The sequence below is a fragment of the Brassica napus genome, chromosome A4, assembly GCF_020379485.1.
Source record: "Brassica napus cultivar Da-Ae chromosome A4, Da-Ae, whole genome shotgun sequence".
Classification (NCBI taxonomy): domain Eukaryota; kingdom Viridiplantae; phylum Streptophyta; class Magnoliopsida; order Brassicales; family Brassicaceae; genus Brassica; species Brassica napus.
In genome coordinates, this window is record NC_063437.1 from 15,850,088 (window position 1) to 15,865,294 (window position 15,207).

The following is a 15,207-nucleotide window of genomic DNA, read 5'->3' on the forward strand; positions in this document are numbered from 1 at the left end:
CTATGTCATCATCTTTAATGTATTTTACTTTTATAATAAAGAAATTCTATACTATATGGAATTTACTCCAGTGTTTTACTTTAAAATAGTACTCAATTTCTTAAAATATAGTAAAAATAGAAATTGTTATTTCTTTTTTTAAATGTAAAGGAAAGAATAGTATTTTTTGGTCAAATGAAAGAATAGTAATTTATAATTATATTTTAGAAGAATATTACAGAAATAAAGAAATAATGTTGGAGATGCATATTAAAATACAAATAGAAATGGAAAAACAAGTAGACAAAGAAATTTTGCCGGAATGAGGAAGTCGTTGAGCCCTCAAAATTGGATCCAAGCGAAGCTGAATCAGATTTTTAATTTCTTGCACAACCGCCTGAGCTTACCTAGATACACCTGAATGAAGTCTAGATTTCCTTTCTTTCCAAGTTATTTTGCCTCTTTTCATATATAATCAGAAAAACAAAAGAAATAGAAAATAACAAGTTATTTAGCTTACGTTTTGATTGACACCGCATCAGATCGGCACTCAAGACTTTCTTCTTTGAATTGTTTTCTTGTTTTTTATTGATGAAATGGTGAAAACTTCGAGGATAACAAGCAAAAAGAAATAAAACTGCACTGATACCAAATGTTAATTTTGGTCCCAACGGAAAAACGAATAGAAGAAGTATTTTATTCAAAGTCTAGACTATCTTTCTTTCTGACTTCAGCCAAGTTATAAGAACACAAAGACACGAAAAAACAACACGGCTTTACTAACTAATAGTCTAATACTAATACATTAGATCCAAGAAAGTTAGTTGAATTGTATCGGTCCATTTTGTTCGATGCCACCTTTAACAAATACAATAATAGCATAAGCTGCATAAAACACACCCCAATTATCGCCGTTTTCGTCATTCCCCATTAGAGAGAAAAAAAGATTATTCGTTTTCAACCATCACAAGCCACAACGACTTAAAGCTTTTAAATATTCCATCAAACAAAAAGAAAATTCCACATTCCGTTAACTTTAACGACCGTTACCTACATTTTGAGACATCTATAAACTCTTTTAAGTTCCATTTTCTTCTCTCCCCCATATTGCTGGATCATCAGTACTTTTTTCTTCTTTTTGTTTTTGCCTGTTCGTTCTTAGAATTATTATGTCTTTGATCTCTAACAATAAGATAAATTCATGACATTCAAGATTTCAGAAGAAGACAATATCCCCTTCGCCTCTCCGTCTGATTCTCAGGTTCGTTTTCTTGAACGTTGAAAAATCACAAGAAAGATTAAAACGTTGTTTTCCTTTTTTAACGTTAGCCTTGTGAAACGTTGTAACAGCTTATGGAATTGGAACACATCCGTATCTCGAAACCCGAAGATGACTATGAAGAAACCGAGGAAGCCGTTCCTCTGTCTTGCGCGTTTACGAGGCAAGAGCATTGCGTTTCCGAGTCGAGAGAACGCGAAGAATCGATCCAAAGACTAACCAGCCTCATATGTATATATCTGATCGTTATGTTGGTACAGATCGTTGGAGGCTATAAGGCCAATAGCCTCGCGGTGATGACGGACGCTGCGCATCTGCTGTCCGACGTGGCGGGTCTATGTGTTTCTTTATTGGCGATCAAGATCTCGAGCTGGGAAGCGAATCCTAGAAACTCGTTTGGGTTCAAACGTCTTGAGGTCTTAGCAGCGTTCTTGTCTGTTCAGCTCATATGGCTTGTCTCTGGAGTTATAATATACGAAGCCATTCAAAGACTTCTTACCAGAAGCAGAGAGGTTAATGGTGAAATCATGTTTGGGATCTCGGCTTTCGGGTTTTTCATGAACTTGGTTATGGTCATTTGGTTAGGACATAACCATAATCACCACCACCACCACCATCATCATCATCATCATCATTCTCACAAGGAGGAGGAGGAAGAGGAGGAGATGGATCCTTTGAAGGGTGGTATGGAGGAGAAATCGTCGTCAAAGGAGATGAACATTAACATACAAGGAGCATATCTACACGCGATGGCGGATATGATTCAGTCACTTGGTGTTATGATAGGTGGAGGCATAATTTGGGTGAAGCCCAAATGGGTTTTGGTTGATTTGATATGCACTCTTGTTTTCTCTGCCTTTGCTCTTGCTGCAACTTTTCCAATGCTCAAGAACATATTTGGTATACTAATGGAGCGTGCACCGCGAGATTTAGACATAGAGAAGCTCGAGAGAGGGCTCATGCGTATTAATGGAGTTAAAGTTGTTCATGATCTTCATGTTTGGGAGATAACAGTTGGGAGAATTGTATTGTCCTGCCATGTCTTGCCCGAACCGGGAGCTAGTTCTTTAGAGATCATTAATGATGTAAGAAATTTCTGTAGGAAAACTTGTGGGATTCATCATGTAACAGTTCAGGTTGAATAACAAAAGAGAGTAAATATACATATACATATGCATTTCTTATAACTATAAGGACCGCACCGCAGTTGCTATTCGGACCCATAAGTGACAAAGTAATCTCAAACTTTTCCTCATTCAGACAAGTTTCTAAAAAAAAACTCTTACACAACACAAGAACTGATAATGATATCTCAACACACAAAACAAGATTCAAACAAGAACAAAGAGGTTCTTTGATTTATTGAACTTATATATATAATCGTTATCATCAAACCGATTTGAGCTTGAGACTCTCCATGCGAGCTCTTATGTAATCGAGATGTTCATCTTCAGGAGGGATACATTTCTTGATGACATCAACGTCCAACAGATTCTTCACCCATCTGTGAATCTCTGGGAACATCTCCACCGGAACAACTTTGACTCCAACGACCTCTTCCGTTCTCATCAGCCAAAACGCCACCAACGTTGCAACTATGTCCACGAACCCCAAGCTTTCCCCACCGAGAAAATCTTTACCCACAAGCTCTTTCTCCATCAACTTCAATAAATCTCTCGTTGCTTCCACCGCCGCGTCTCTTTCTACTCCGACCTTCCCCACCACTTTCATCGCCGTCACATAGACCTGATATTCCTTATAACCGGTTAGAAACTAAACCGGTTATTAATACTGACACTTTGGAAGTCAAACTCATACCTGTTCATCGACGAATCTGGCCCAAAAACGAGCTATAGCTCTGTCATACGGGTCTTGAGGCAGGATGGGATTGTTTTTCCATGTATCATCGATGTACTCAAGGATCACGAGTGATTCTGAGATTGGTTTACCGTTATGGAGAAGAACCGGAATCATCTTGTGAACCGGGTTTGATTGGAGTAGCAAAGGGCTCTTGTTGGTGATATCTTGCTCGGAGAACTCGTATGGTACACCTTTGAGGGTGAGAGCTATCTCGACCCGACGGCTGAACGGACTCGCCCACATCCCCAGTAGCTTCACTTCCTCTGACCTCTCCGCCATTGTCTCTCTCTTTAGCTCACTGTAAGCTTTGCTTCTTGTTTTCTTGAGTCTGGCGTTTACTTATAGAGTTCTGATCATTGCGGTAGCAAAGTCAACGTGATGTGAGTTTAACTAGAGCATGTGCAATCCGGTTTACTAATATGTTCACAGTCGTAATCTGGTTCAGTTTAGGTTCGGTTTGATAAAATTGTAGTTTTTTTTTTCTGGTAAAATGTTAAATAGATAAAATTGTAGTTGAATATTTGCTTACAAGTTACAATGCATATAACGGTTTAGGTTCGTTTTTTAGGATTATAAGAAAATTCAGACGGTTGATTTGGTTTCGGTTTAATTAATTCGGTTTGATTTTGGTGTTGACGTCACGAGTGACGAAACAGTGCATTGAAATTGAAACTTATATAAATGCACCTTTTGCCTTAAAAAATGCTTAGGAGTTTGTCCCACATCGGACAGAAGAGGTTCGTGTCGGAAGGTTTAAATAGACAAGGCTTGGGTCAAATAAGGCAACGGGGTGGGCCCGGAGATGTATCTGCTTATTCCCATCTAAACCCTGAACCGTCCCTGTTAAATTGGGGATTTCAAGCTGTTGGGGGTCTTTGGCCGGCGTTTCCTCCCGAATAATAATCAAAAAACGTCGATGGTTACATAAGAGACTCATCTCCACGTAGGACCCATTGGGTTTGGGCGGGTTGGTTTGTTAGGTGGTTCTGTTGAAACCAGATTGGTGTCTGCGGTAACCGTTTCCTCGCCTTTCCCTCCCACCCCCAAATTTTGTTTGTTCTTTCTAATATAGTTTTTTTCTTTTTGACAGCATATAGGGTTTTTTTTCTTTGTAAAATCAGATTATCTTTTAGAAGATTTTACTAAAGGAGAACAGAGAATTCAATGTTACCTTTAAATAGTGCAATTTTTTATTAAAATCTGATAAAATCTTTCAATTTAAAAATGAAAATTAATTTCATTAAAATATCTAAACTTCCTAATTTTGTTTAACGTTTTCGAACATAACCAAAAATGTATTCTATTGCCAGAGCATCAGGCGACTCGGTTCCTTTTCTTTCCTCTACTTCTCTTACTTCATCTAAAGTAACCTATTTGATGAAGATGATCAATCAAGTGAAGTTGATGTTGAGGAAAGAAAGCTGTTAGAACCTGTGACTAAACTCCTCAGACTTATCTACAGATGCTGATGGAAACACAGCGAAAAATTCTCCACTGAAACTTGCATCTTGGTAATTGATGGCGGCCTCCACATTTGTAGAACCCAATTAAGAAGTAAGAGTGCTTCTGATAACACATCATATTGAGCAGAAGATCCAGTCCAGGTATACCAGTTTATATATTTTCCCTGTGTTGCACATTTGATGGAAATACAATATTTCCCTCTTCATGTACTATACTGGAAAAGAAGTGTCAGACGAAGCTGATAAACCACTTGCAAGAACTGCGTCTACAGCTGAAACACATCTGCTGGTTCACATGATTGGCAGTCTTTACCTTCCTATCATTGTTGAGATTTAAATGTACAATACAACCTTAAAAAAAAAACTAGAGGCAAAATAAAGAAGAAATGACACAATAAAATATCATATAAATACTTTTAATCAAGTAAAAGCATCTATACATTTTATGTGAGTGAGGACAACTCTTTGCAACTGATGAAAGACAGTGTAAGAAACAAAACCAAATGAAGGGAAACTCATGAACCACAAGACAAGCTTACATGACTATGTAGCTCTATATACACAATTCTATGCTTGAAGATACCCAGCAGGTTACAAACACACAGTTTTCCCTTAAACATTAGTAACTGTGTGTGAGAACCAAAGCACATATTCACATTTAAAGCTATTTGTTTTCATGAGTTTTAAGGAACAATTAGCACGTGATCTTGCCAATATGAAGCTCTCCACCATCTCCAAGCAAAGAAGGCTCTGTTACACTCAAGAACCTAACCTAAGCATATCCAAAGCATCACTTGCTTTACACAAACACATCCAAGTTAACCATGCCCAATATTTATTTTCTTCTATTATAAAGACATTTTGTGAAGTGCCCTCTGAAAATTCTTGGAGAAATTAAAGAATGCATTAGGTTGAGAAGAGCTTAGAAATAGCTGCAAATCATTTGAACCCAAAACAGAGTTTAACAGAACAAAGATGAAACATCATACATTAACCCCAAATACTTAACAGGAACCACAATCACTGGAGGACATTAATATTTTAGCGTTCCAGCTTATAATCATTCTTTTCGTCCACCGATAAGCATCCTCCTCAGGATCAGGATCAGGATCAGGATCAGCATCAGAATCAGAATCAGAATCAATATCATAACAACAACTTTGTGGCCTTGTAGTCTTTCCTCCACCTACAACATGTGTACACTCAACAAACGAGTCGACAGAACGAAATACACTATCTCGCGCGGTGTCATCATCAGGCGGCTCGACCACGAGAACAGGGTTGTTTCTGGAGTTCAAACAGTGAAGAACCCTGTTCATGTCAGGGTTTGTGCTTTGTTTTGCGATGACCACTAAAGTTACTGGGTCATCACACATCGATCCTGCTAGAGCAAGCATTTCCCTAACCATTTGTTTAGCAGGCGGAACATCATACTCTACACATCAACATAGATCTCTATTATAAGACATACAATAAGTAGAAACGAGAAGAGACAGAGTTACGAGGAACTCACGTTTGTCGTTGTCACAATACTTCCGGATTGGCTGCACCTTATCAAAACCCATTTGATAAAGAGCTGCGTGGATAGTATTATAGATAGAATTAATCTCGACACCATCAGGGACTGGGTAGTCATCCGTGAGCCAGAAGACGAATGTCCAATTGCCTATAGACAAAACGGACGAGGCATAAACAAGTCACAATATAGGTTACATGATCCACTTTTAATTACTATGATGACGATTTGATTAGAGATGGATCAGAGATCTTACCGGAGAAATATTCGCTCATGCCTTGGGGCATTGTTACGAATTGGAGACTTGCTCGCTACGTTAGGGTTAGGTCGGGTGAGGGAGGGCCTTTGTTGGTTTTATAGCTACGGATGAGAGATCGCCTTCCTTAACAAACGTGTACGTCTTTACTACCAATAAAATCATATCAGTAAGAGATCAACAATTTATCAAAAAAAAAAAAATTCTTTTTTTATATGCTAATTTATTATTCTTATTCTGAAAAATGATAATAATATTAAAACCTAGAAGATATGGTAATAATCGCTATCCTTAATTTATAAACATATACTATGATTATATTTTTTTATTGATATATGATATTGTATTTTTTTTTAAAGAACGGAAGCTTCCAAAACGAAAACGTCCAAAACGGAATCATAAGTTTCTAACGTGTTTTTTAAAGAGAATAGTTTGGAAGCGTTTTGGAAGCAAAATTCCGTAAGCTTTCACAAGTTTCCGATTCTGATTCCGGTTTCGAAGCGGTAATCAGACGTCCGATGAAGCTTCGATGCAACGTAGACTTTTACATTCTAGTGTCTCTGTTTCACAAACTTCCTTAAGTGTACATAGATGTGTTTTTCTCACACAAATGTTTTTACTTTCTCTCTCGAATCATTCTTGTTCTGAATTAGATGTGTTAATTGATTCTCTCCTCTTTGCAATGTCTCATATATATATATAAACAACCAAAAGACTCTATGTTCAAGGAAGAGACACATGTTCAACGAGAAAACATACACAATATACCCAACGAAGAGTCGGGTATGCTCGTATATGAACGCAAACTTACTGTAAACTAATATGTAGTTTCTTCTAGTTGTTGTGCTTTCCTGTCCTGACCACTTGACTAAAATTCATGAAACTTCTTTTGCTCAAGAGGGTCAAACCATCAGTGAAGGAATTTTCTGTTTAAAATAATAGAAATTCAATTGAAATTGAGTTTGTGATAGCTACACAAAAATGGGCACATCCACAGCTAGATAGTCCACATAATCAGTACCAGCCCTGATCTTCCTACCTCTCAGGTGTTTCTTCACCTGCATCGGAATAGGATCTTCACTTTAAGTTTCCTGGCCAAAACTGTATGCGCCTTCCTCTAATAGCGATGCTGGCCAATCAGGGGTTAGTGGTAGGTTAGTCGGAGTTACCAACATAACACTGTAATGTCTCTGATTCAAACATCCAAGTGTTTCGAATAAGTACGTGTGATCTCTAACTTTATCTGAGACTACGATCAAATTTGCTGGATTTGGATAGTCTACAGGAGAGTCCATTTGCCATAAAAGAATGTCATGTGACAGTCTATCATCTCTCAAGAGTTTATCCCCTGGCAAATATATGAGACATATATTACATACATATACGATATATATAAGAAAAAGGTGTTTTTATAAAATAATTCACCTCCTGGAAGGAAATAGATTTTGGATTCCCACGTCTTCTTACGCAGAAACTCACCCTTCCCCGACCAATGCCCTTTCTCCTCATCAACATAAGCCCACATTGACATGTTACCTACATTACACCATTCGCTAAGAGCAGATTCAATTTGGTGATAGATCATATCTGGACTGAAACCAACAGGGAACGGGCAATCATCAATGTTCCAGAAGACGCCTGTCTTAGCCCCTTCGACGGGTGTGATAGGCTCTGCTCGGATTCACAAAATGGCAAGGCATAAACAAATTACAAAATGGAATATGTATTAACAATAGGTAACATGATCCATCAACCATTATTTGACAGATGGAATATATAAAAACAATTTCGGGTAAGAGATGGGGAGAGGACTCACTGGAGAAATCTTCGATCTTGTATTCGCCCATGGTGAGAGTTGGAGACTTTCTCGCTAAGTTAGGGTTAGATCGGAACGGCTGAGAGAAAGCCTGACGGAGAGAGAGATATATACATGTGACTGGCATGTGTTTAGCCGTAGGATCTCATAGAAAAAAATTAAAGGTGTAATATGTGTCATGTTCACGACCGTCGGATCTGTGCATTCTTTTGTTAGTTGTTAGGGAGATACTACAAAGTCAATTGATTTTAAAAAATTATTTATCCTAAAAATAACCAAAAACTTAAATTGCTTTTCTACTATCACGGCGGATGCATAAATTACTTATTTAGTAGATTCTGATTATTCATACAACTTTATATAACAGGAGATACAAAAATAGATATGTGTCTTAGGCCAATTTGATTCGCTCTGCAACCTTCATCATGTGCTCAATTTGTTTCTCTCTTTGAGGAATACATTCCCTCACAATTTCGATATCATTCAAGTTCTTGATCCATCGGTTAAGTTCTGGAAACTTCTCCTCTGGAATCATATCGATTCCCATACCTTCCCAAGCCCGACCTACACAAAACGGTATCATACTTCCTGCGACCAAGTCTAAGAATCCGATTGTCTTGCCGCCGAAAAAATCTTTCCCGCTAAGTTCCTTCTCGAGGAAGGTAATAAGTTCTTGAGCCTCTTCAATCGCAACATCTATTCCCTTATCTGCTTTCACCACAGACTTGAAACATACTGGTCCGACCTACAAGATATATATAAACAGTTTTATCTCTAAAATGAATTGGAGTTAACATTTTATTTTGTGGAAGGCAGAAAATAATGATGTGAATTATTAGTATATAATGATATTAACTAAGATTGGTGGGTGACATATTTCTTTTTATTTTGGTTATTACTGTTTTATTTGGCAATTCATTAAATATCGTTTGATTTTATACATGTGAAAGCAAATAGAATTCACAACTTGTCTTTTAACAGTTATCAAAAAAAAAAACTTTGTTCTTCAAAAATGAATTCACAAATTTGTTACTAATGAACAAAAATTATATATATATAAGAAATCGTTTTTCACTTCTCAGTTTCGAACTTTAGTGACTTAGTACAATGAGACGAATCCGGATCCGTCGGATATGTCGATTTAGTATCCGAATCCAGATTATGGTTTTTGGATATCCGGATATCTGTGTAGATATTATACTAAAAATTCGAATCTGTAAAAATAATTTTACAAAAATAGCAAAAAATTTTCAAAATACTAAAATTCTAAAAACAATACATAAATTAAAAATTCATATAAGATTTATATGTATATGATATTATAAGACTAATTTTATGCAAAAATATTAATATATAAAATATAACTATTAATAAAATTAAAAATTTAATATTTTTTAAAATATGGATCCGGATCTTGATATTCAGACTTAAAAATCAAAATATCTGGATTGAGATACAGTTTTGACGAATCCAAAATTTTACTATCCGGATCCAGACACTTTCGATATTCTATTTTGCAGTGGATCCAGAGTGGATTTCAAATCGGATCAAGAGTGGATTTCAGATCGGATATGGATATTGGATAATAAGTCCCTGCCCTAGAGAGAGATGATACTAAATTCACTATTTAAAATGTATCTGGTTTCTTATGCATCTTTTATAAAAATCCCGCACGTATGCAAATAGTTAATAAAGGAATTTGTATATGAGTTACCTGTTCATCAACGAACTTGGCCCAGAAACGAGCCATGGCTTTCTCGTAAGGATCTTGAGGAAGAATAGGATTGTTCTTCCATGTCTGGTCGATGTATTCAAGGATCAGATGTGACTCGGCTAATATTTTACCTTTATGAACAAGAACCGGAACCTTCTTGAAAACCGGGTTTAGTTCAAGAAGCAAAGCACTCTTGTTGAAAATATCTTGCTCCAAGTACTCGTATGACACGCCTTTGAGTTTGAGAGCCATCTCGACCCTACGACTAAAAGGGCTTGCCCAAAAACCTAGAAGCTTCACATCCTCTTCTTTAGTCGCCATTGGATCTCACTTGCTTTTTCTCTAGACTGCTAACTCCTTTGACAAGTTATTTTCTGGTTCAAATAATTTTCTTTTTACATATCTATAATTTTATTTTTTTTAGCAAAAAAAAAAAGAAGTTATTTTCTGGTTCACAAGCCAATTTCTTTTTATAATAAATTCAAAAAGTGGAAAACACACGTCACGGCTCACGTTTGTTGAACTTGTCCCAAAAGCCAAGAATCTTCAAAGGGGTCTCTTTCTTCGCCATTGGATCCTAGGTACAATGTATGCATATCATTCACATAATCGCATAAGCAAATTTTTAACTGGTTACCATTTACCATTTATTCAAGGGCCCTTTATTCAATAATTTTTTTGCAAGAATAATTCAAGTTGGCTACCTTATATTTTTTTTCTTACATTTTTCTATTAGTGAAATGTGTTTTTGTGGGCGAAAACAATATGTAGTGATACACATCCTCATATTTCAGTAAATCCCTAATACACTCTCAAATCTCTTCCCTATAGAAAAAAAAAGGAAAGCTCTAGTAAAGAGATATCTTGGATATTCACACAAAATACTACCACAACAGATATGCTCCTGCAGCAGCAATCTGTTGGTCCACTTATGAAGGTGTCAAGTCTTTCTTTCAGGACTTTAATGGTGATCCAAACACTGCCTGAAAAAAAGACTAAGAGTTAGGTTATTCACGCTCTTGACGATTCTGTTTGTTTTTCTTTGTAAAATTGTGTTGTCAGGGTTTCTTTAAAGTCATTTTAGATTCATTTTTTTCCAGGCTTGTGTTGTTGATGATGTTGAGAATTTTGATGTGTACACACTAGTAAAAATCTGTCGCATAGCCACTACAAAACTGTGGCTATACGGCTTAAAATCGTGGCTATACAAAAAATAGCCACGCTTATGGATAGAAAAAAAACCGTGGCTATAGCCTCGTGGCTAGAAAAAACCGTGGCTATTCGTGGCTATTAGCCACTGTTTTGCCACTGCACTTTCGTGGCTATTTTAGCTACGGTTTTGCTACTATTTTTTTCGTGGCTATACTTAGCCACGGTTTAATCAACATATCAGTGGCTATTTTAAAACAAAAAACAAAAAAAAAAACAGAAATGAAAACAAAACAAAATAATTTTTATTAATAAAATACAAAATCTGTAAATAAATTTACATTAATATATTATACATCTATATATATATAAATATATTTTTTTTTTCCGTCGCACCACCCCCACCACCCCACCGCCGCACGACCACTCCACCACGTCTCCTTCCTGTGTCATCGTTGCTTCCTCACCGGAGATCGGACCTGCTCGCCTCCATCGTCATCGTCTTCCAGACATCTCAGAGCTCTCTCTCTCTCTTCCAGCTTCTTCCTCGCCGAAGCTTGGACCTGCTCACGCCGTCGTCGTCATCTTTCCAAATCCGATGTACACCTCAGGTGTTCGGTGCTCGTGCAGATCGACCACAACCTTCGCCTCTTCCTCTTCTACTTCGTTATCTCACCACAATCTTTGCCTCTTCCACACCAATCCTCGCCGTTCAGAGACTTCACCTCCAAATCTGATTTCTCCACTTCAACACAATTGCCTTCATCTAATATATTTCTCTCTGTCTCCTCTGTCTGTCCTCTTCTGCAATAAACACAAACAGATGCAATTAGAGCTCAAACAACCATAATAGAGAAACAGAGAAGACATCGAAGAAGGAGATGGTGTCGGCTTGAAAAGAAGAAAGAGAGAGAGAAGGCGTACAGAGGAAGAGAAATGAACAAGATTGATTGTTGGCCATTGGATTACAATTAATCAATGGCCAGAAATAATAATCCCAATTTTGATGGATTGTCCAATAGGAAAGGAGGACGCAGATAGACAGAAGATTGATTGTGAGCCTTTGATTAAAATCAATCAATGGCTGAAAAAAAACAATACAATTAATTGCCTTTTCCCTTTGATTTATCTATAGTTATTATATAAATTATCTTTGTTTTAAATAAATTGATATCATAATTTTATTTTATTTTGTAATTGTAAAATTTGAAATGTTGTATATAGTTTGAGATATATTTATCTTATAGGAATTATATGTTATTCAAAATTTAAGCTTAGTGTTTTGTGATATAGACTAAGTTTGAAGTATGTTGTTTGTAGCTAAGATTTGGAATTAAGTATATGGTTTGAGATTAACTTTTGAAAAGATTAATTTTATAGTTTATATTTAAGATTTGGGTTTCATATAAGTTTGAGAATGAAGTTTGAAACTATTGAGTTGAAGAGTGAATGTTTATAATATAGGGTGATAAGTTTAAGATTTGGTGTTTTAAAGTGTTGATGTTTATGTTAAATTATTTATAAATTTTGGAAGTTTAAATAAGTGTTGGATATTAAATTCAGGTAAATTAGGTAAATCTTAATCATATATATTGTTTTGTACGTAGATATAAGTTTAGGGTATATGTTTGGGGTTTAGGGTATATAATTAAGGTTTTCGACATAGCCACCGAAAAATAGTGGTTACACCGTGGCTAACACTCTAGCCACTGTAATAGATGTGGCAAAAGCGTGGCTAGTTTTTGGCCATTAATTTTTCGTAGCTAAATCGTAGCTATAATAGCCACGTTTGATTTCGTGGCTAAAATGTGGCTAAATTTAACAACAGTTTCTATATAATCGTGGCTATTTTTTAAAGTGTGGCTAACCGTGGTTAAATCGTGGCTTTTTTAATTTAGCCACGGTTTTACCGTGGCACTATAGTGGCTATGCGACAGATTTTTACTAGTGACAAAACTATGTTTTTTTTTTTCCAAATTTTTCAATAATAATAATAACTGAATGAGACAAAAAAAAAAGATATGGTTTTAGTATTTTTTTGATTACATAACTTTTTACTATTTACCATTTCTGTTGATTCATTATTACTAAATTTATCTTTAATAATTAAAACAAGATTATCTTACTCCACGAAATATTCAGTACCAAACAAATCTAAGAAGGAATATCTGATATCAAATTATAATTCATTCACTAGGATAAGACCCGCGCCTTGCGCGGGATTAAGTTATTATTTTTATTATATTTTGGAGAATGAAACAATAGTTTGGCTTCATTTAGATTACGGGTGTTCAATCCGAATATCGGGTTGGTTTCGGTTCGGTTCGGGTTTTTTCGGTATTTGGTTAGTAAAATATAACTACTATTCTAAATCCATATTTACTTTGACTTTAGTCTTTCACATACTTTTGAAAGATTTCAACTGGACGACTAAATTGATCAGTCAATCTTATTGCTTTAAATCATTAGTGTTTATATATATATATTATTTAGTTTGAATATTTATTAAATAAAAATTCATATGCGTTATATTTTATGATCATTTGTAACTTATTATAACAAAAAAATAATCTATTGATCACAAAATTTTCAGAGTGAGAATATTCAAATTTCTAATAATATATAGACGTTTTCAAAAATTCAAATATAACATATAAGAAAAAATATAAATGTTTTTATTATATATTTAATGTGATTTTTTAATATCTTTCAATAATATAAAATTAAAAAAAGAACTAAGATACCAAAACTGTTATCAAATATTTATTATTCATAATAATTAATTTTCATATATACGTTAATCATATTAGGTAATTTCGTAGCTTCTAATTAAGGAAAGTGCAAAAACAATTTTGGTAGATTATTTATCAATTCGATAGTTAGTTTAATAAAAAATATAATGTAAGTCAAGATGGACCAACCTATTTTTCTAAGAATAGTATATTTTATATAGTCATTTATTAAATGAGAATTTATAATCATACAGTTCTATGATCATTCATATCATTTTATAACTGAATATTTAAATCATTGATAACAAAATTTTCAATGTGAAATCTTTAATAAGTTTATAATTTATAAATGTTTTTGAAAATTCATTGAAAGTTTTAATATTAAAATATTTATGTAATCTTATGGTATATAGTATAATCTATATATATATAAATATATATGTTTTATTATTAAATGATATTTTTTACTCATATGGTTTTAAAATAATGTGTAGCTTCTTATAATATTAAATAAAAGTTCATATTAATACAATTTTATGATCATTTGTAACTTATTATGACAAAAAAATAATCTATTGATCACAAAATTTTCAGAGTGGGGATCTTCAAATTTCTAATAATTTATAGACGTTTTGAAAAATTCAAAATATAACATATAAGAAAAATTATAAATGTTTTTATTATATATTTAATGTGATTTTTAAATATATTTTAATAATATAAAACTAAAAAAAGAACTAAGATACAAAAATTGCTATCAAATATTTATTATTCATTATAATTAATTTTCACATATACGTTAATCATATTAGGTAATTTCGTAGCTTTTATTTAAGGAAAGTGCAAAACATTTTTTGGTACGTTATTTATCAATTCGATAGTTAGTTTAATAAAAAGTGTAATATAAGTTAAGATGGACCAACCTATTTTTCTAGGAATAGTATATTTTGTATAGTTATTTATTAAATAAGAATTTATAATCATACGGTTCTATGATCGTACATATCGTTTTATAACAAAATATTTAAATCATCGATAACAAAATTTTCAATCTGAAATCTTTAATAAGTTTATAATTTATAAATGTTCTTGAAAATTCATTGAAAGTTTTAATATTAAAATATTTATGTAATCTTATGATATATAGTGTTTTATATATATATATATATATATTTATTTTATTATTAAATGATATTTTTTACTCATATGGTTTTAAAATCATGTGTATCTTTTTATAATAAAAATGTTAAACCATTGATCATTAATTTTTAACATAATAATTTTAATAGTTTTAGTCATTTATTGTCGTTTTTAAAAATTCAAAATATAACATATACGAAAAAATCTAAATTTTATTTTTATAGCTAATTTGATTGTTTAATTTATTTTAATAATATAAAATTAAACAAAAAATGATGGAGGTGATATACATTGTTATCAAAT

General features: G+C 33.9%; 4 protein-coding genes across 5 annotated transcripts; 1 reads left to right on the forward strand and 3 right to left on the reverse strand.

Moving 5' to 3' along the window:
• Positions 1 to 755: 755 nt before the first annotated feature.
• LOC106446941 (metal tolerance protein B) lies at positions 756 to 2,429 on the forward strand. The gene is made up of 2 exons (XM_013888768.3): positions 756 to 1,240; positions 1,330 to 2,429. Exons 1-2 carry the CDS (start codon positions 1,181 to 1,183, stop codon positions 2,401 to 2,403), a joined length of 1,134 nt encoding a protein of 377 aa, XP_013744222.2. The 5' UTR covers positions 756 to 1,180; the 3' UTR covers positions 2,404 to 2,429.
• A 56-nt stretch (positions 2,430 to 2,485) lies between these two features.
• LOC106446942 (glutathione S-transferase U7) lies at positions 2,486 to 3,473 on the reverse strand. Its single transcript, XM_013888769.3, has 2 exons — positions 3,077 to 3,473; positions 2,486 to 3,004 (listed from the first exon to the last, which is right to left on the reverse strand). The coding sequence occupies exons 1-2, from the start codon at positions 3,395 to 3,397 to the stop codon at positions 2,648 to 2,650; spliced, it is 678 nt and encodes a 225-aa protein (XP_013744223.2). The 5' UTR covers positions 3,398 to 3,473; the 3' UTR covers positions 2,486 to 2,647.
• Positions 3,474 to 5,393: 1,920 nt separating this feature from the next.
• On the reverse strand, positions 5,394 to 8,296 carry LOC106450048. 2 transcript variants are annotated; one of them, XR_007339111.1, is made up of 5 exons: positions 8,170 to 8,296; positions 7,779 to 8,024; positions 6,354 to 7,701; positions 6,095 to 6,247; positions 5,394 to 6,016 (listed from the first exon to the last, which is right to left on the reverse strand). XR_007339111.1 is itself a non-coding variant. In XM_013891699.3 (3 exons), exons 1-3 carry the CDS (start codon positions 6,382 to 6,384, stop codon positions 5,586 to 5,588), a joined length of 615 nt encoding a protein of 204 aa, XP_013747153.2. In that variant the 5' UTR covers positions 6,385 to 6,517; the 3' UTR covers positions 5,501 to 5,585. The 2 variants fall into 2 exon arrangements, 1 of the variants encoding a protein (XP_013747153.2); XM_013891699.3 differs by lacking the exons at positions 7,779 to 8,024; positions 8,170 to 8,296 and having other exon boundaries at positions 5,501 to 6,016; positions 6,354 to 6,517.
• A 185-nt stretch (positions 8,297 to 8,481) lies between these two features.
• LOC106446938 (glutathione S-transferase U4) lies at positions 8,482 to 10,320 on the reverse strand. The gene is made up of 2 exons (XM_013888767.3): positions 9,884 to 10,320; positions 8,482 to 8,914 (listed from the first exon to the last, which is right to left on the reverse strand). Exons 1-2 carry the CDS (start codon positions 10,202 to 10,204, stop codon positions 8,561 to 8,563), a joined length of 675 nt encoding a protein of 224 aa, XP_013744221.2. The 5' UTR covers positions 10,205 to 10,320; the 3' UTR covers positions 8,482 to 8,560.
• Between the last annotated feature and the right edge of the window lie 4,887 nt (positions 10,321 to 15,207).

Excerpts from the sequence above, each read along its gene's own strand:
- LOC106446942 (XM_013888769.3), bottom strand. The coding sequence starts at position 3,397 with ATGGCGGAGAGGTCAGAGGAAGTGAAGCTACTGGGGATGTGGGCGAGT. Across the intron at positions 3,005-3,076 it reads CCAGATTCGTCGATGAACAG|GTCTATGTGACGGCGATGAA; the intron begins GTATGAGTTTGA and ends AAGGAATATCAG.
- LOC106446941 (XM_013888768.3), top strand. The coding sequence starts at position 1,181 with ATGACATTCAAGATTTCAGAAGAAGACAATATCCCCTTCGCCTCTCCG. Across the intron at positions 1,241-1,329 it reads CCTCTCCGTCTGATTCTCAG|CTTATGGAATTGGAACACAT; the intron begins GTTCGTTTTCTT and ends ACGTTGTAACAG.
- LOC106446938 (XM_013888767.3), bottom strand. The coding sequence starts at position 10,204 with ATGGCGACTAAAGAAGAGGATGTGAAGCTTCTAGGTTTTTGGGCAAGC. Across the intron at positions 8,915-9,883 it reads CCAAGTTCGTTGATGAACAG|GTCGGACCAGTATGTTTCAA; the intron begins GTAACTCATATA and ends TATATCTTGTAG.
- LOC106450048 (XM_013891699.3), bottom strand. The coding sequence starts at position 6,384 with ATGCCCCAAGGCATGAGCGAATATTTCTCCG. Across the intron at positions 6,248-6,353 it reads CATGAGCGAATATTTCTCCG|GCAATTGGACATTCGTCTTC; the intron begins GTAAGATCTCTG and ends TTTTGTCTATAG. Across the intron at positions 6,017-6,094 it reads GTATTGTGACAACGACAAAC|AGTATGATGTTCCGCCTGCT; the intron begins GTGAGTTCCTCG and ends GTTGATGTGTAG.